The following is a 20,245-nucleotide window of genomic DNA, read 5'->3' as shown; positions in this document are numbered from 1 at the left end:
GAAAATAAAATGGGGAAAAAAATTTCCCTGTCTACAGTATATCACTTTAATACTTTAAAACTTTTTATTTAATGATATCTTTTACTAACCTGTTCACATTCTTGTAGTTTCCCACTTTTTGTTCCCTTTGAAGAACAACCACAGTCTATCTCACAACCAAAGTCTTCCTCCCCCCTGTAACGATTGGATATACACTGCTCACAGCTGTCCCCCTTGATCCCCCTGTTAGTCTGACAGCTACACATGAAGTTCTTCCCGGTGATATTACAGGAGCCTAGCGAGTTTTCTGAATTCCCATTGCAGTAGCATCTATTCCAGGAAAAGTTTGTAGAATGAATTTATATAAAATTAAAATTGTCAGAAAGATAATTATTTAAATTTGCATTATAATGAACCAAGAAATTACAGCAAATCTTTGAAAATAAATTCTACTGTTCTCAAAGATTGTGCATAATGTAAAACCTATAACCTATAACATAGTGTAAAATGCATTGATTGCCTAGTACACACAACAACTATGACAAAACAGATAGCAATATATGTCATTAGAATGACTTTTGTGATCTAAAAATCGATTTACATGTACCTTCCCATAATGTTGATTTCACTGATTTCAATGTTAGAAGTTGAACTCAAGATTATTTCAATTTTGTTTGCCACCATTTCTTCCACTTCACTTCGAGTTGAGTTTCCTGATGGAGAATTTGTCCGAACATCCCATTTCACACTGTCAGAAGAAACACTGAAAAAAAACAGTAAATGAATAAAAAAAAAACATCTATCTTTCTTAACTTTCCCTAATTTCTATGAGATGTCAATCTATTATAATAATATTAAGTAAGGTAAATCGACATCACCTCACAACAGCGATGTATAATTTGCTATTCAAAATCAAATTATGTTTTATAATCTATAACAACTAACAATCCTGCTTTTATATTACTGTAAATGTATTATATTTAGCCCATACGATATTTGGCAGAAATTAGATTTTGAACAAGTTAGCGTGGATTTGATTTAGCACATATCTTAATGTTCTTTCTCAAAGGTATATGTGCGAGGCATTTAGCGTAGTATTTGAATTAGCGGAGATTGCTTTCCGCCAAAAGCACTAAAAAGAATACACAGCCAAATGTAATACGTTTACAGTATATCAGCAGAATTATGAGGGGGGGGGGTTCACAGTGATAATATAGTTGCAGTGAATACCTTGTTGAGTTTGTATTTTTCTCTGTGTCATTCACAAACAGTCCGATTTTGACACTATTACTTCTGCCGCTAGACATGAAACTTAATGCCACGCTATCAATCTACAAAGAAATGGGAAATTTATGAAATTTAGAAGAATGTTTCATTTATATGTACCTGTGTATGAAAATTTATATTGAATTCCTACCATCTGATGTCTGCAGATCAATTTTTATACAAGTCTACATCTTTTTCTTTAAAGGTACTTGGACACAGATTTGAAGTTATTATTTTCTCTATAATGTTACGGCTTATATATTTTAATAGCATTTCACCATGTTTCACACAAAAATTAATTAAAAATCTTATTTCATATAAAAGATATTAAAATTTCAAATTTTTTGATGGGTTTGATTGATAAATTCTTGCACATTCACAAATTAATTTTATTCTTAATCCTTAGGAAAATTGGCAATCTCATTGTGTATAAATGAAAAATATTAATACTATAATCTAGAAAATTCAGAGTAGACATGTTCGAAAGCAAAACAAACACACAATATATTGTCTGTGCAGTTGTGGTAAGCAGACTGTAACGATTGAACACACCCGGTGAATTGTAAACATCAACAATAACAGAACATGTGCCCTGTTTAGAAAAACTGTGTACATAACACGAGTGTGCTCGATTTGCTAAACCCTGTAAGGAACTCTTAGTTCGGAATGATGATACTTGTGAAGGAGTTTTGCTTTCTAACATTTCTAATCTGAATAAAATTATTTTTCTGGATAAAAGTTTTAATATTTCTCAATAATAAACAACAAGATTGCCACTTTTCCTAAGGATTAAGAATAAGGTTAAAATTTGTGAAAGTGCAAGGATGTGTCAATCAAACCTGCCAAAAAACTTTAAGTTTTAATAACTCTTAAATGAAATAAGATTTTTAATCAATTTTTGTGTGAAATGCTATTAAAATATATGTCGTAATATCAGAGCTCCAGATAATTTTTTACCCCAAAGTGTATTTACTCCCTGATTTTTTAATCAATGCAGATTTTGATTTTCAGCAAAATGATTGAAGAGTATTTTGTTTATATATAAAATGTTTTGACCTTTATTTTGATCTTGTAATTGAAGTATGTGTTTTTGAAGAGGGAAAAAACTTCAAAGGTCAGTTCCTGCATTTATTTTAATAAATTTTGTAAATACCAACAAGACTTTATGCTAAGATTGGGAAGCATTCTTTTTTGACATGGATGATTATATAGTAGGTCAAGGTACCATAGAGTCAGAGACACAGAAAACTTTTCCTTCATTTAAGATATCATATCAAGAGTAATCTTAGAGAAAAGAATCTTCATTAATATGGCAAGTTGAGAGAAATGAAAAATTGGCTATGAACCCATAATAAAAAAAGTTATGCCCAGTGCATAGTCTTTCTACATAGAATTTGATTTTAATCTATATCTCCGATTCTTCCTCCTGAAATGGAGATCGTCGTCGTCATTACTAGAATATTCCTGGTCACTAAAAGGCTTTAAAATCTGTACTTCGTTTTGAGAAAAATCAAACAGAGTTAATCTCAATTTGTATCATTAAGTAAGTTGTACCTGTGTTCTTCAACTTGTTGTATGCAGTACTTTTGTGGTGTAATGCGTATCTATTATTGCTAATGCGTAATTGTATGCTCTATTTTAATTTTCAATGCGTATTCTGTAAACTTTAATGCGTATTTCTGCAAATACGCACCTTATCTGGAGCTCTGAATATTATAGAAAAAATATTGTCTTCAAATCTGTGTCCAAGTACCTTTAATTGGATTGAATTTTTCAAGTAGTATTGATAAGAGAATCAAGAGCTTTTTTGAGTCATTTCTGATTGGCCCTAATTCATAAAATCTGTTAACGAATCATGAAAACATCAATACATACATTTATCATATACCCATCAATTTCCTTGATTTTGTTACTGCATGTTAATTTTACAGAGTTTGATCCGATTTTCCGGATCACCACACTGTGGTTTTCTGAATCCATATCACCACTCTCTGAAACTGATGACGTAGTACGCAGAAACATGACGTTATTTTTCTTGCGCGTTAAAATGTCCCTTCTGATTATACTTTGCCTTATGGATAAATATTGCACATTTGATCTTTAAAGTTTTATTTTGCTATGTTAAGCTATTTATAAGGGGGCATATAATAAATTTATCATTGTAACAGTAACTTGATCCGAAGAGCCGTATCACGTCTCGTTGACAACTTGATGTGATAAGACCCTTCGGATCAAGTTACTGTTATAATAATTTATATGTAGTGCGGACATGTGTAGCACTAATTCATGATTATGCGGCTTATGCCATCCATTGAAAACTCAGTGATTCAGCAATCTTTCAATTTATGTACACAAACAGTATCAGCTACCAGTTATTTTTCACTTTAACTTAGAAAATTCAATTAACCTCTAAAGTTTATCTTACTAAAATACATTAACAAGTACAATCAGGCTTTAATTCACTACTGCAAAATCTAGTAATATTTTTGATGTCATATTTCAATCTTTACCATGAAAACCTGGTCAAACGTAAAGGTGACAGTCTGAGAACCAGCAGATCCTTCCCAATATGTTGACGTGTTGCCATCTCGTAAGCTATCCACATTCTTATTAGTCAATCTTGGTACCATAGAGCCTGGCTTCACAGCTTCACAGAACACGCCTGATGGGTCACTGTCCCTCATCACAAGGACTGGATAGGACAGCGGGCACCTGCATGCCGGAAAACTGATGGGTGTGTTCGTCAGACTAGATCCTTCGAATATTTCCTTTTCAATGTCCCTGACAGAAACAATCAAACAATCGAAACATTAGTATGTAATAAAAGATTAGGAATCTTGCCTCAAGAAAAAGTTAAATATAAATCTAACACCAATTTTTTTCGAGTAAGTGCATGTGTATCCCAAGATCAGTATAAATGGAAGTTTGGTTAAATTGGATTAAATTTGATTTAAATTATTTCCAGGAAATAAATCTTCTTCATAGATCAGAAATTTTAGTCTGTTAACTCATTGAGAAAATGTAGGACAGATCCAGTATCTGAAGCAAGTCTGGTAATGTCCATCCCTAGATGCATCATCCATACAAGCTTAATCATAGAAGGCCTTATAGTTATAGAGCTACTTGAAAACAATACACTGGTCACTCATGAAAAATTTAGGTCTAGCATCGAAGCAAGTCAGGCAGTACCCATTCCTAATTGCATTGTCTCTGCAAGTTTGGTCCAGGTAGGGTTTATAGTTTGGTGCAAGGGCATATCCAACTTTACAGACTGAACTTTTGTATTTAAAAGGAAAATGATGCCATAAACATGAATATGATCTTGTAAATTTAATTGTTATGGCTGGTACTGTACTACGTCATGGGGGTACATAGTATGCATGAAGAAGTAGATTTAAAACTTCTCTGTATAATAGATGAATATTTGCAAAGAAAGCATTAACTTACAAGAAATGCTTCAAGTTACTTGCAAAAATGGAAGAATTTACTACCTGTTTAAGAGATACTGTCTGTAAAAACGGAAATCAACCATGGACAGGTCATCACACTCTAAAAGATACGTATATATATTCGACATTAATGGTGAATCACAATGTCAGGAATTTAAATCATATTACTTTTATTCTCTCTGATACTGAATTTACCTTGAGAAAGTGAGATAAGGCTTCCAAAATTATCCCCCCTTACAACCCTTTAGTTTTACACTGCTGCATTCTACACTTTTTTCCTTACAAATTAATGGACCAGTTTCCATGGTTTCAGATTAAACACTTTTTCTAATAGTAACAATGACCTTGGGTCAAGCTCCTATTTACAATTTAGCCTCAGCTCTACTTTTATTCTCTCTGATACTGAATTTACCTTGAGAAAGTGAGATAAGGCTTCCAAAATTATCCCCCCTTACAACCCTTTAGTTTTACACTGCTGCATTCTACACTTTTTTCCTTACAAATTAATGGACCAGTTTCCATGGTTTCAGATTAAACACTTTTTCTAATAGTAACAATGACCTTGGGTCAAGCTCCTATTTACAATTTAGCCTCAGCTCATAAGAATTTCTCTATCACAACTACGCTTCAATGTTTTTAGAAACAAAATATTTCCAGGTCAGGAATTAGATTTTTTTAAAAGTATAAAATGACCTTGAACATTTTCAAACAAGTTTTTAATTGATCAAATGAACTACATGTGAAAAGAATTCTGAATCTTAATTCTTTTTAAAGTATACCCCTGAAACTCCCAACTTTAAAATTAAAATTGTGTTCATGACATATTTTTGTCTATTTTTTTAAATAATTATTTTACAAAACAATTAATATTTCACCAAACCTATATTCAGCATTATGGTTGATGGATCTTTTGGAAAACCAGTATTATCAGCAGCAGCATAATATTTTCCATTTATAAATACTGATGATTTGGTAGGACTTTCAGACTGAAAAGAAAGAGAATCTGAGAAAAAAATCTTCCTAAATGATTATCATGATTATATATCACACAGCAATTCTATTCCAATCAATAGGAAATGAGCTCTGTGGCTAAGAAAAAAGCAGGAATCAGTTCAGTATTAGAAAGTTTAAATCAATAAGTGGTCCAAATCCTCTAAAAGGGAAGAGAGATGCAGTATGATTGAACAAAATTGAATATACACTACCCCAGAATGCTTTCATACAAATAAGACCAATCTTGGCTTTGCAGATCTTGAGAAGAAGATCTTTAATTAAAGATTTTTCTGATATATTCCTATGTAAAACTTTGATTGTCCATTGTGCCCTTTGCCCCGCGGGGTCATGACTTAAAAAACTTGAATCTACACTACTTGGGGATGACACTTTCCCCATAAGTTTTATCTTTTCTGGAACAGTGGTTCTTGAGAAGATTTTAAAACATGCCGCCAAATTTTCTCTATTTCTGAATTATCCCCCCCCCCCCCCCCGCGAATAAGGATGCGACCCTTCATTTTAATTAACTTGGTTCACCCCACCAAAGGATGCTTTGTAGCAAGTTTGGTTAAAACTGGTCAAGTGGTACTAGAGAAGAAGTCAAAAACATGAAAACTTTACAGACAGATGGACTACAAAACAAACTGTGATCAGATAACATCACCTGATCTTTCAGCTCAGGTGAGCTAAAAAGTCAATCAAGATATCACGTGTACCTTATAGAAAAATACTAGGAGAGAGAGAGAAAAAGAATCAAGCCCTGCTACGTGCTCACCAAAAAAGGGATATTACACATGTATAATGGTGGATATTTTAACTGAACAATGAGGCAGATGTTAAACACTAAAGGACTCTGTCAAGAAGCAAATACAGTTGATTCCTCATGACATGACTGAATGATTTTCAAAATTTAAATTCTATCTTACCCTAATATAAACATGAATCCACTGCTTACTTTTCACCAGACCATATATTGCTGCATTTTGAGTTGTATTAACAGTAATCGTTTGCGAAGATGAAATTGCAACTTGAGCACCACCCACTCTAAACAGATTACTGTAAAAGAAAATGGCATATGTTATTATGATTGTTTCAGCTATTGTAATGGTGTGGGTTGTGAATATTGAATATTGGCCATGGTAGCTGAGTTGGCAGAGCAACTGACAAGGAAGCAAGCCCCTTCACTTAAAATGGTTACGAGAGTCATGTATCTGACTTGGAAAGGTGTTTCTCCTACCCTCCTCCCCCCTTTAAAGGCAGAGATATTTTATCAGGTGGTAAATTCCAGGTGAGGGAGGGGCTTATTTTGTACAGCTGTGAATGCCTTGGGGGCTACATGTAGCAGTCTACCTGTGGTCACTTGTCTCTTAATCCCAGAGTTCTTGAAATCTTGTTTTCGCTGTCAGTCATTTGGACTGACTGCCATGTGAAGTTTGTCAGTCCAGACAGATTTCTATCAGTCCAAAACAATTTCATAAAAAAGATGAATAATGTATTTGAATTTTATTATCAATAAACACGACGTTCATAAACACTGCACATTTCATGCCGATTTGATTGTCATATAAAAATTTTCTTTGAATTCTCATGGAGTCGACTTTTTTCATAAGTTACTTATCTAGTTTGATTTTTCTCACTTGGCTTACCCTAGCGCCATCCAAAAAACTTGTTTTACAATTTACTAATCAAGGTTTGGCACTTGCATTCATCAAAGAAGCCATTACAAGATACAGAAAAAGCATTTGAAAGATTACGATAGGTCGGTTATAGATAATTCGTAGGAAATTTAGTCAGGTTTTCGCAAGTTCCTCTGTTAACACTTTCCGGTCATTTGGACTGACACAGAACGCAAAGTTATCGGTCCTTGGTTGTTTTTATCGGTTTTGCTGACAGGACTGAAAGATTTCAAGAACTCTGTAATCCCTATACACAGGAAGCAAATGCCTTTCCCTTAGAATTTCAAGTCAAATGTAAACTTCTGGCCCCCCTTTAGTCATGTCTCGGATTATTTGATAAAAATATCTTGAATGATTTCTTTATATCTGAGCTAAACACTAACCAAAGAATAGTGAAGTCAAGGTCAAAGTAAAGGTCAAGGTAAAAAAATGTTGATGCAGTTGAATAGCTCTCATTATTATGTATCAGCATATGAAGTTTAATAAAAATATCTAAGAGGTTTTTTTAAAACTGAGCTCAACACTAATTTAAGAAAAGTGTGATCATGGTCAAAGGAAAGGTCAAGGTCAAAGATGGTGCTGCAGTTGATAAGCTCTCTTCAGTTTGTATCAACATATGAAGTTTGATATTATGCATTGCACCAATGTGTTTCTTTTCGCATTACGTGAGAATCTAAGCTCTTCTTTGCTCCATTCTTGAACATTTATTCATTGGCTCTCGACTTAAGTGCTGATTAGTTAAAAAAAACAAATAACATATAGATGACAACACGTTTCTAAGTATTACGCAAAGGAATAAACAAGCCCCGTAATAAGCAGACCAGACAAGATTGAATAGGTTTAGCGTTTTGTGTTGTTGTACAAATTAAAGTTTACAGAAAACTTGCACATATTTTATGTTTTTTGTGTCTTTAATTTCACTGCCCCCGACCAATTAGCTTTAAAGTGGTCAGCCAATGAAACAAGGTGTTGCTTTACGCCAATGGGAATGTTTGATTCAAATAAAGCAACAACAAAAATACACCTTGGTGCAATGTATCCTAACACTATCTTGAATGGTATCTTTAAAACTAAGCTAAAACACTAATTTAAGGAAAGTCAGCTGGGTCAAGGTCAAAGAAAAGCTCGAGGTAAAAAAATATTGATGTTGATGCAGTTGCATAGCTCTCGTCAGTATCTATCAGCATATGAAGTTTGATGAATATATCTGGATAGTTTCTTTGAAACTGAACTTTGAAGTGAGCTATATGCAAAGTGTGACGGAAGGATGGAAGACGGACATGGACAAACACTATATTCCCCGGCCATATTTATGGCGGGGCATAAAACACTAGCTATAAGTACCATGCTCGTGGTTGTGGTGATTCAGTATATATCCAGAAAGATACACTGGGATTGTCTGTGCTACCAACGTTTATGCGGATGTTTAAACAGTCATCCTTATTACTCGATGTTATACGTATTTTACCATTTCCTGTTTTTGCACTGCTTGGTAGAGAACTGTCTTCGATATCGTCTACAGTACAGTTTGCTAAAATGTTTTGCAGTAAGGATACATATGGTGCATTTAAAGGTCCCGTTTGCCCGCTTCTGCAACCAGAAACAGACGTGCAGGACGAACCCGATCCTAATTCACAGGATATTGCCTCCACTTGACCACGCCTGTTGAGTTCTTCTGGGCTATCTGGGGGCTCCGCATAATTAAATCCACTTGTGGTTGTGCACAGCAATAGCAATTTTAAAAACAATATTTGATAGGATACCGTGAACGATTTTTTGAATAGTTTCAGCATCGTTTCCACGTGTTACTCAAAACTCCTTCCTGGACGGCATAATTTCTACTCATTGCCCACTTTTTTTAAGATTTCATTTATCTTCTGTAGTGTGCGTCATGGTTTTCCCTCCAATTCTCATCAATCTGACACGAACACTTGGTAACTAAAAGCAAAAGAAAACAATTTCATTTAACTACTTCATAGTGATAAAACAGTGTTGAGCACACGTCTTCTAAATGGTTTGGTTATCACTTATACACTGTAAATGTAGTCCTATCTATTCAGCAAAGAGCCCTTATATAAATATTAGCAGTGAAAATACATGTAAATATAAGGGATTTCTTAAATTTTCATTCAGATCGTGCACCCCCTCAATCTTTTGTTGCTGTAAGGTTGAGCCAGGAAAAAAGTACCCGAAACCTAGAGTAAGTTCCATTTCACTCAAACCCTCTCCCCACCCCACCCCCCTCCCAAACCCCCCAAAAAGTTAACAGATTTTAATCCGTTTGTTCGTGAAGTTTTGTTAAAAATCATGTTTAAGACTCAAAAAAAGATCATATATGTGTCTTTAGTTTCTCTAATGTTTGCAGGAAAACGGCAGATATCTGTCTGCATGGCAGTCGTTTTTTATATTTTATTTTACCTTCACAAAGACATACATAACTTTTGTATGTAACTGAAAATCATATAGACATGCATTGTTTTCGCACTTGAGCACAGCTCCATTCATAGAACTCAAATACTTCCTGGTTCAGTTCACTGAATTACAAACCGACAAGATCGACGACATGAGATTGTGGTGGATCCAACTTTTTCCCTTTAAGATTTAACTTCAGTATTGATTTCTTTATCAATCAATATAAGAGATATATGCACCTTTACAAAGGGTTTTTTCCTTTGTACAACAAATTTAATGTCTCCAAAAAAAATGAAATAAAACTGGATAGAAAGTTCAGGACCGCGGTTTGTGCTTTCCCATAAATTAATGTACCGCCAAATACACACGAAAGCTGAAGTACTACAGACTTTGGCGTTAAACAATAAACAATCAATTAATCTTATATATTAAGTTATAATTCGCTGAAATTCAATAAATATAAGTACAAAGCCGTGTCTCATTTTCCTTGCTTTCAACTTTGGCGTTTAAAATACTAGTAAACATTTTCATCAAGTCAAACAGACAAACACACCATGAAGAGTTCAAGAAAAGATAGACCTACCCCGCTAATGGGCCGCTTGTCCCCATTTTTATCCAAAAAGACCGAATTTCCCTTCCTGGTAATAAAACTAATGTCATTAAAGATATCTTTGCGTGAGAAATATACTCTTCAAGATTTTTTTAACACAGGTAGGCGAGTATTTTTTGAAACAATCCCCACTATAAAGGGCACAATGTATACCAAGGATTAATTTGTTGAGGAGTAGAGTGGATCAGAAACATTTCATTGGTTAGCAAATTTGAGGGGATGAGCAGCATGTCTTTGACATATAATTATCTCAAATGATATTGTCTTCTACTGATTTTTACTTGAAAATTAAAAGTACACGACTATACTTAATTTCATTTTCAGTAAACGACAGAATGTCTTTGCGTCTTTTTAGACGAAATCTCACAGATTTGTTGACTGTTGGAAAGGTATATATGATGCCATCAGGAAACTGCGTTAAGAACACATAAAATCTGGCTTATCTGAATTTAAGAAGTGGCCATCTTCACCAGCTAAGGTTGGTTCATGTATTAACCTAAAGAAATCAAGGGGGTCGGCTACTACTAGAAATATTTCCGACCATGCAGAGTTTTTTTACGCAGTGCTACATGTATAAAGTTGTATACATGACGACCAGCATATCAGGCTGTAATCAAAACCATTTCTTGCTCAGCCTTAACTGATCTACCACAAAATTTATCCCTTTCCAAAGTATTTAAAAATTTATTCCTCCTTTTATTTTACTTTTTTTGCCTCTTTTAAAATAACTTTTTTCATCGGGTACTTTTTCACAAAAACCTGCTTGGGGTAACCAAAGGCCTTTAATTGGATCGCTTAAAAAATTGTGTGTTTAAAAAAAGATAAAGGTATTTTTTTAACATCTCAATTTTTTTTCAAAGCGATCTAAAGGCCTGGGGGGGGGGGGTAACTAAAAATTAATGCTTTTAGCAAATGGTAAAATTTTGTACAAAAGTGGATCTGATTTTGAAGATGAAAAATAAAAATGTTTTCCCTATACAAACCCAATGGTATAGGCCCGAAAAGGTCAAACAACATACATTATTAATTTTTCTTTGGCCTTCTTTGCATAGGCCGACAGTCAACTATACTTTCTACAAGGAAGTATACAGTGCAATCTCGCTGCTCCTTCTTTCTTTATTTTACCTTAATTTCTTATTTCTGCATATGACTGGTTCCAAGATTGTGCGTGTTATCAGTTTAAAGAATACTCAATGCAAAAATTGGCGATTACTTGCAAAATATGATAAGCACCGCGTGACTTTGAGGAGGACGAACATTGAACGAATTCAATTGCTGAATTATACATTATAAAGGCATATATATTGCATAATCAAAATAGTGTAAACAGTAATACAGTATACTGTATATACATGTATACGTATATATTCTTATTCTTAATGACTTTATTTTGGAAACTCATTTTTGATAGATTTGGTAAATCATTCAACGGTATTTTTAACTAACCTAAGATTTAAAATGCACATTGTCTGCGATTAACAAAAAAATATAACTAAAAAAATGTTAGACTCAGAAAAAAAAATCATTATTCCATTACGTTTATTCATAGCCACATGCACATGTGTGGTTATTTTAGTCTACAGGTAACGGGTATATCACATTTTAACGTCCTCGTTCCAGAAACTGGTTTAGGAGCTCACTGTTAATTAAATTGAATTTTTTTTAAAGTCGAAGCTATATTTCAGTATTTCTTTCAGTGGGTTTGAAAAATAAAACAAGATTTTTAAAACCCTAGATAAAAGGCACGACATACCTATGAAGGATGTAAAACTGAAAAGTATATTATGTTTTGAATCATCAATTGTTCACATCGGACACATGAACCTAAAAATGCGTGCATGGGCACTTTTAGAAATAATAATGAATACATTTAACAATCGTCTCTATTTCAGAGTATGCATATATAAAGAACTCATGTTTATTAATTTTCTTACATAGTTTGCATAGTTTGTGTGATTTTTTGGAAGCTCTGAAGGTGAGATTTATTGTCTATAAAGACTTTCTAAAACATCGGGCAGATTAGGACGAGTGGGATCAGTAAAAGGAGGGATATATAACCGTTCATGAACGTGGTCTGGACCCTTCTCTCAATTTATGACCCAACACATCTTATTGACCTAGATTTTTTAAGAGGAAAAAATGACCATACCCCCCTACCTGACCCATTCTCCCACAAAAAACAAGAAACACCTCGTAAAATGCACATGGTGAGACGTGTCATGCATCGTTAAGAAAATTGATTTACGCTAACACCCCCTCCCGTTTTTGTTGTTGTTTTCTTTATGATAATTTGTTCATTTCTAGTTTCTTCTGGCAAAAAAAATCCTGTGTTGAATATTTCTTTGCTTCTTTGAAAAAATATTTGCACAAATATTCGAACTTATATAAAGATGAACATAGCTGCAAAAATGTAGCCCTCTTCGACTTTTTAATCTAACATTTTTCTTTTTCTCTCCACCCTCCCCTCCCACCAAAAAAAGGGGGAGGAGAGGGCTTCATTATTGCAGCTAAGATATAAACATGTTATAACTTTTAACTTTGTCCATACATATTGGCTTTGAAGTTATGCTTCTCAAAATTTTGTCGACAAACACTACAGAATAAACGAAAGAAGTTCATTGGCAATATTTACACTCTTTTTGACAATAAACACTTTGTGTCTTATCATAACATTTTTAAGCCTCAGAAATGCTCTTTTTATCCAAAAGTAGGAAGATTTTTTTTTATTTAATCAAATTTTTTGCCCATTACATTTATCACATGTCAGACCTATGTAAAATTAGGTTTTATTGTTGATGGTAGATACTTTTTTTTTAAAGTAAGAAAATGTATATGTATTTACTGTTTACTGAGATTTTTATCAAAAATTTTGAATTTATCTTCAATTAAAAAAAAATAATTTCCCTCCCTTCCTCCTGTGTCTGAAACCCTTCAGGCAGCAATTCCAAACAAACATTTTTTTAAGGATGGCCTAAGTAACGGCATTTAAATCCTGCTCAAGATATGGTCCTTGAAAAGCACCGATGTACGTACTTTAGCTATTTTCACCAAAGAGACGAATATACTACTTTCCATTTATAGCTAGAAGTCCTTGTTCTTTAGTATCTGAAAAATTTACACTTTCAAATAATTGATCCGATGCCATACGCAGAGAAAACGTATTGTATTATACAGGGAAAATTATGCATGTTAAATGTCGTTTCATAATGAATACTTTCAATAGCAGTGAAATTGGTATTGTACAGATTTTCCAACAAATGCATAATAAATACACATGATTTGTAAACCTCTACAGTATAAGGAAGAAATTATCAATAATTTTTATGTCTGCCCTACTAAATACATTTCCTTTGCTTATCCTGTTATGCGTCTAAATTCTTTAAAAATACGATATTTTTACGATTATAGAAAAGAAAAATACAGTGAAAAACAATGGTACATTACTTCTTTAAAGTGTATTTCATATCATACTCTATAAAAGTATCTATAATATGTGTTACTAGACGAACATCAAACTGTCTAATGAAAGCTCTATTCCACTTAAAATTAAGTGAAAGCTCGCTTTATTCCGTAATCATATAAAAAGTCCTCAAGATTCGTATACTATCTGTAGCAGGTTTGCTAAGCGGCTCAACATATAACCTCTTATGACAAAGAAAAACTGTTCTTTTCGATATAGGGAAACGAAAACTCATTCAACTTATCATGAAGTGTGTGTGTTTTGCACTGCTTTCAGGGAATAACCATGTATATCTGAGGATCTGTCTATAATAAAAATTTGTGGATGTACAACTTTTTTGCATCAAGTAAACGTGAAGAGGTCGGACCTCCGTTTCCATTGCAACAAAGATTCGTATAAAATAACGCAAAACCATTTTAATCTAAGTGTGATAACTATATATTAAAAAAGTAGAAATACAACCATGTACATTTGCAACAGGACGAAAGAAAATGAAACAGCATCTATACACACAAAAGTCTTCGAGTTTTTGATCTGCCAACAACATATAATCATGATAAACTATACATGACCATCACAAAACAATAATCAGCATGCTTGATTAATTTGTCTCATCCCAATGTACTTGAAAGTATGAGGGCGAAATAATCTAAGGAAATAAAAACGAATAAAAATAACTGCCGGATCTGACATGGATTGTGTCAAAATGTAAGTAAGTATGACTATATAGAGTGAATCAACGGAAGGAAATTATTTTTGATTTTTTAATGATGATCATGAAAAATCTACTAAAGGAGTATAAATATAGAGAGAAAGATATTTTTAAATCGCTGTTTATGTATATTTATACAAGCCTGATATGATTTCAACAGGTTTAATACTTGCTCTTTAATTCACAGGTAATCGGCACAAATCAATGCAACACACGTCTATATTTAAAGAAATGCGTCAATGTGCGTGGGCTTTTTTCTTTGCATTTCAAATTCTCAAAATTATTAATATTTTTTAAATTAATTTATAATCATAACAATCATGGAAGATCTGGAGAAAGAAGCATGGGGAGATTTTTTTCTTGCATGCATACATGCATAGCTGAGGATGAATGTGAGAAGGACGTGCAGATCTCCTGGTCTTTTATCTAGTATTTTTTTCTTTCTATTCTCTCAAGGTTCAACTTTCTAGGAATCAAAGTTTCAAGTTGGTTCACCAAACATTCATATAAGATATTTACTAAATAATCAATGATAAAATTTTAAAAGCTGTCTGCATTGACGTACCATTGGTTTTAAAAGGAGAAAAGGGGGAGAGTAATTTAGGACCTAATTACTAACTTAAATATATCCAGCTCTTGTTAAAATGTAGTTAATCAACTTAACACATATCATGCATATTAAACTACACCACACTGAACGTTTACTTCATAGTTTTCATCAACTGATACACGTAGACGAAGTATCAGTTGGATTATTAAAAAAAAAAATTCAGAGAATTTCTTAAATGTCACTTTCTTTGAACCACCAAAGCATATATAATCAATACCGTGATAACTCAGTGTAACAGATACATGTACGCAGTCCTCGTAAAAACACACCCCCCCTTCCCTCCGAGTCTCCCCTCAATAGTTTTGTCTTCCTATTCAATATTATTGTACATCCATGGTGGTTCTTCAACCGGGAAATGAAACTTAAACATTGAAAAAGCTCATAGAGACACCTCACTTCACACTCACCTATCCGAGTCGCTAGTTTTCACACCTGAACAGGTACTCGTAAACATGGACAGAGATCACTCGGGCGGAGCTATTTAAAATTCGTATTGTTTGTTATATTTCTACTAACACATTCCAATTAATTTTACTCCTTGTTCTTCATTTCACGTAAACTTTGACTTGTCAAGTCGTAGTCCCCGATTTCTCATCTCACCGGAAAAATTACTTCCTGGTTTTTTGTGTATCTAATCAAGTACACTACACACACTCAAAACCCGTGTCAGCCGTCTCGGTTATTTTTGTTTACTCAACGGTGGCCCGGTGTTGAAATAATCCAAGAGGGTAGGGCTGCCACGGTTCAGACATTTTTCGGTTCGGTTCGGTTCAGAAAATAAATTCTCGGTTTTCGGTTTTTTCGGTTCGGTTTTCATTTTGAGAATTTAAATAAAACATCTTTATATATATCAAAGGATAATAAAGATTAAGGACATTGTAGAAAGTACTATTTTGCTGACACAAATTTCTATCCATTTTATTCAACAGAACAAGTTGTTAAATGTAACAGAAAATAACAAAGTAATACACTTCTTGTTTAAAATAAAATAAATATAGTTATTGACTAGAGTTATCTTGTTTCAAACAATTGAAACATTCAAAACGTGAAGTATTCCCACACTTGTGATTTGGTTTTCCTTCCACATGTGTATGCCATGTTTAATTGTCTTCGATGTTACCTGTATTTTCATTGGTTAAAGAACCCTTCATTGAAATAAACAACCAATCACAACGCGTGTTGCAAGCAAATTAGTATTATATAAAAGATAAAAAAAACCGAACCGAATTCCGGAAAACCTGACGATAACCGAACCGAATGCCATTTCGGAGCGGTTAACCGAGTTTTCGGTTAACCGTGACAGCCCTACAAGAGGGACATTTAAATTCCGAAATGTTTTAAAAACAGTGTACCTACTAGTTATAGGAAATCCCCGATGTCGCACTCTCGAAAATATATATATAAAATACATGGTTACTGTCTTGAAATATAAGCGATATTTGGGCGAGGGTAAGACAATGTGACTGTATCAAATGCTCCATTCCTTCAGGCATGATATCGATTGATTGGTTGATTTTGAAGAATGGGGTTCAGATCAAGTGCCACCCCATACACAAATTAAATATTATAAGTACAAGGAAAGAAAAAAAAGAAAGCACTTTGGAATCTACTTTACCTTATTCTAGGGAATTATATCTGGTAATTCTATGTCTCTCTGTATCCGTAGCAACGTTATACCGGTATTAAATCTCTAAGAATTAGGATTACCCACCCCCTAAAAAATAGATAAACGAAATAAGGTTAACGGACCATACTCCTATTTCCACTGTGTGTCCTTAGAGGGGGGAGGGGGTAACTTTAACTTTAATTCTTTTATAATACGTACAGTTTGAGTTTGATTTTTACGAAAATCACTGAAATCTAATTCAAAAACAATATTTCGATATGCTATACATATATATATTTTTTTATGAAAACTATTGTAAACAGTCTTCGTCTTTTAATTTATCGATTAAGCATTTTGCCAAAATTACTAAGGTTAAGATCGATGTAAGTCATAATAAATTAATCTTTTTTTATTCAAAGTTAGATTCAGTAAAAGGAATTGATTGATTGTTTGATTGTATACATGTTTAAGGTCTTCACTCATATGGAGACGCCACAATTTGCGGGTGGAGAGCTGCAAATTTTGTCTTACACTCGGCACTAAGATCCATTGAGCAGGGATGGATCTTTTTCGTGCCAGCACCTACATGTACTGCGACACGGGGCATCGGTTTATACGGTCTCATCCGAAGGACCGGTCTCCACGTCCCACAGTGGGATTTGAACCCGCGCGACCTAAGTATCAACTTCTTACTTTGCGACTCTATAGATCAGACGCTTTTTTCCCTTCTCTTTCATTGAGATCAGACGCTCTGCCCACTGCGCCGCGCGGGCTACTAAAGAAATTGTAAAATAAATTTGAAAGTTTTAGAGGCTGAGGGTTCTTATTGATCAGACGGGATAAATTAAAACGGTATAAATTAACGTATATTTTCATCTTAATATTATTAATATACGAAAGCCCGTTGAGGCCAGTTCAGAGAAAGAAATATTTTCTATTGCGTTTAAACGCAATAATTATTGCGTTCAATCGCAAAACTTTGCGTTTAATCGCAAAACTTTGCTTTTAATCGCTTAATCGCAATAATCATTGCGTTTTAACGCAAAACACTTTGCGTTTAATCGCAAAAGATTGCGATTAAACGCAATCTTTTGCGATTAAACGCAATAATTATTGCGTTTAAACGCAATAACATTTTTGCGTTTAATCGCAATAATTTTTGCGTTTTTACAGACCGACTCTTCTTTCTCCTCTTTAAATCCATACCATGATTTAACCATTCAGAAAATGCTTGTTCAGAAGAATCTGATTCTATAAAGCTTAACAATACACAATTCTTCTCATAGATTATTGCGATTAAGCGATTGTAAAAAAGAAAAAAAGAAACAAATATCAGCGTGGATAGATTGCACTCTTCAAAGATCAATAGACATGCTTGCTTTTAAATACAAAGATTATTGCGTTTAAATGCAAAAAAAAAAACTATTGCGATTAAATGCAATAATTATTGCGATTAAACGCAAAAATATTATTGCGTTTAAACGCAAAAATTATTGCGTTTAATCGCAATAATTATTGCGTTTAAACGCAATAAATCATTATTGCGTTTAAACGCAATAATTATTGCGATTAAACGCAAAGTTTTGCGATTAAACGCAATAATTATGGCGTTTAAACGCAATAAATATATTTCTTTCCCTGGACTGGCCTCAACGGGCTTCCGTATTAATATGCTGACTTAGTATTATTTCGTTGATTTCTTATAACAAGAGGCCCATGGGCCACATCGCTCACCTGAGCACCAAGGGTAGGACTAGTATAAAATGGCTTTTTATTGTAAAGTTTAAATCCAAAAGTAGTCCCATGACCAATATGGATTTGCTATTTTTTAGAAAATGATTGAGAAGAAGATATTTAAAGAATTTTCCTATACATTTCTATGTAAAACTTTGGTTGACTTTGGCCCCGCCCTACCCCTGGGGGTCATGATTTGAACAAACTTGAATCTACACTACCTGAACATGCTTCCATATAAATATGATGAATTATGGCTTTGTCATTCTTGAGAAGAAGATTTTTAAAGAATTTTCCTATATATTTCTATGTAAAACCTTGGTCGGCCATTTTGGCCCCGCCCTACCCCCGGGGGTCATGATTTGAACAAACTTGAATCTACACTACCTGAGCATGCTTCCATATAAATATGATGAATTATGGCTTTGTCATTCTTGAGAAGAAGTCTTTTAAAGAATTTTCCTATATATTTCTATGTAAAACTTTGGTCGGCCATTTTGGCCCCGCCCTACCCCCGGGGGTCATGATTTGAACAAACTTGAATCTACACTACCTGAGCATGCTTCCATATAAATATGATGAATTATGGCTTTGTCATTCTTGAGAAGAAGTCTTTTAAAGAATTTTCCTATATATTTCTATGTAAAACTTTGGTCGGCCATTTTGGCCCCGCCCTACCCCCGGGGGTCATGATTTGAACAAACTTGAATCTACACTACCTGAGCATGCTTCCATATAAATATGATGAATTATGGCTTTGTCATTCTTGAGAAGAAGATTTTTAAAGAATTTTCCTATATATTTCTATGTAAAACTTTGGTCGGCTATTTTGGCCCTGCTCTACCCCCGGGGGTCATGATTTGAACAAAATTGAATCTACACTACCTAAACTTGCTTCCATATAAATATGATGAATAATGGCTTTGTCATTCTTGAGAAGAAGATTTTTAAAGAATTTTCCTATATATTTCTATGTAAAACATTGGTCGGCCATTTTGGCCCCGCCCTACCCCCGGGGGTCATGATTTGAACAAAATTGAATCTACACTACCTGAGCATGCTTCCATATAAATATGATGAATTATGGCTTTGTCATTCTTGAAAAGAAGATTTTTAAAGAATTTTCCTATATATTTCTATGTAAAACCTTGGTCGGCCATTTTGGCCCCGCCCTACCTCCGGGGGTCATGATTTGAACAAACTTGAATCTACACTACCTGAGCATGCTTCCATATAAATATGATGAATTATGACTTTGTCATTCTTGAGAAGAAGATTTTTAAAGAATTTTCCTATATATTTCTATGTAAAACTTTGGTCGGCCATTTTGGCCCCGCCCTACCCCCGGGGGTCATGATTTGAACAAACTTGAATCTACACTACCTGAGCATGCTTCCATATAAATATGATGAATTATGGCTTTGTCATTCTTGAGAAGAAGATTTTTAAAGAATTTTCCTATATATTTCTATGTAAAACATTGGTCGGCCATTTTGGCCCCGCCCTACCCCCGGGGGTCATGATTTGAACAAACTTGAATCTACACTACCTGAGCATGCTTCCATATAAATATGATGAATTATGGCTTTGTCATTCTTGAAAAGAAGATTTTTAAAGAATTTTCCTATATATTTCTATGTAAAACCTTGGTCGGCCATTTTGGCCCCGCCCTACCTCCGGGGGTCATGATTTGAACAAACTTGAATCTACACTACCTGAGCATGCTTCCATATAAATA

The 20,245-nt window shown here is 33.9% G+C and overlaps 1 protein-coding gene across 1 annotated transcript in view; it reads right to left on the bottom strand.

Annotated features, from left to right (window-relative positions):
• Positions 1–15,847, bottom strand: part of LOC134265628 (uncharacterized) — a 45,448-nt gene extending 29,601 nt beyond the window's left edge. The window contains exons 1-9 of the mRNA XM_062747856.1: positions 15,575–15,847; positions 8,708–9,301; positions 6,614–6,743; positions 5,575–5,680; positions 4,737–4,794; positions 3,756–4,026; positions 1,210–1,310; positions 587–742; positions 90–309 (exon numbers count right to left, since the gene is read on the bottom strand). Of these exons, the coding sequence (XP_062603840.1) occupies positions 90–309; positions 587–742; positions 1,210–1,310; positions 3,756–4,026; positions 4,737–4,794; positions 5,575–5,680; positions 6,614–6,743; positions 8,708–9,156 (1,491 nt within the window). The 5' untranslated portion in view covers positions 9,157–9,301; positions 15,575–15,847. The remainder of the gene's footprint in view (positions 1–89; positions 310–586; positions 743–1,209; positions 1,311–3,755; positions 4,027–4,736; positions 4,795–5,574; positions 5,681–6,613; positions 6,744–8,707; positions 9,302–15,574) is intronic.
• Positions 15,848–20,245: the final 4,398 nt, after the last annotated feature.

The sequence above is a fragment of the Saccostrea cucullata genome, unplaced genomic scaffold, assembly GCF_032062105.1.
Source record: "Saccostrea cucullata isolate Sc308-1 unplaced genomic scaffold, CSIRO_AGI_Scuc_v1 ctg1169, whole genome shotgun sequence".
In the NCBI taxonomy this organism is placed as follows: Eukaryota; Metazoa; Mollusca; class Bivalvia; order Ostreida; family Ostreidae; genus Saccostrea; species Saccostrea cuccullata.
This window is presented reverse-complemented; position numbering and strand designations above follow the sequence as displayed.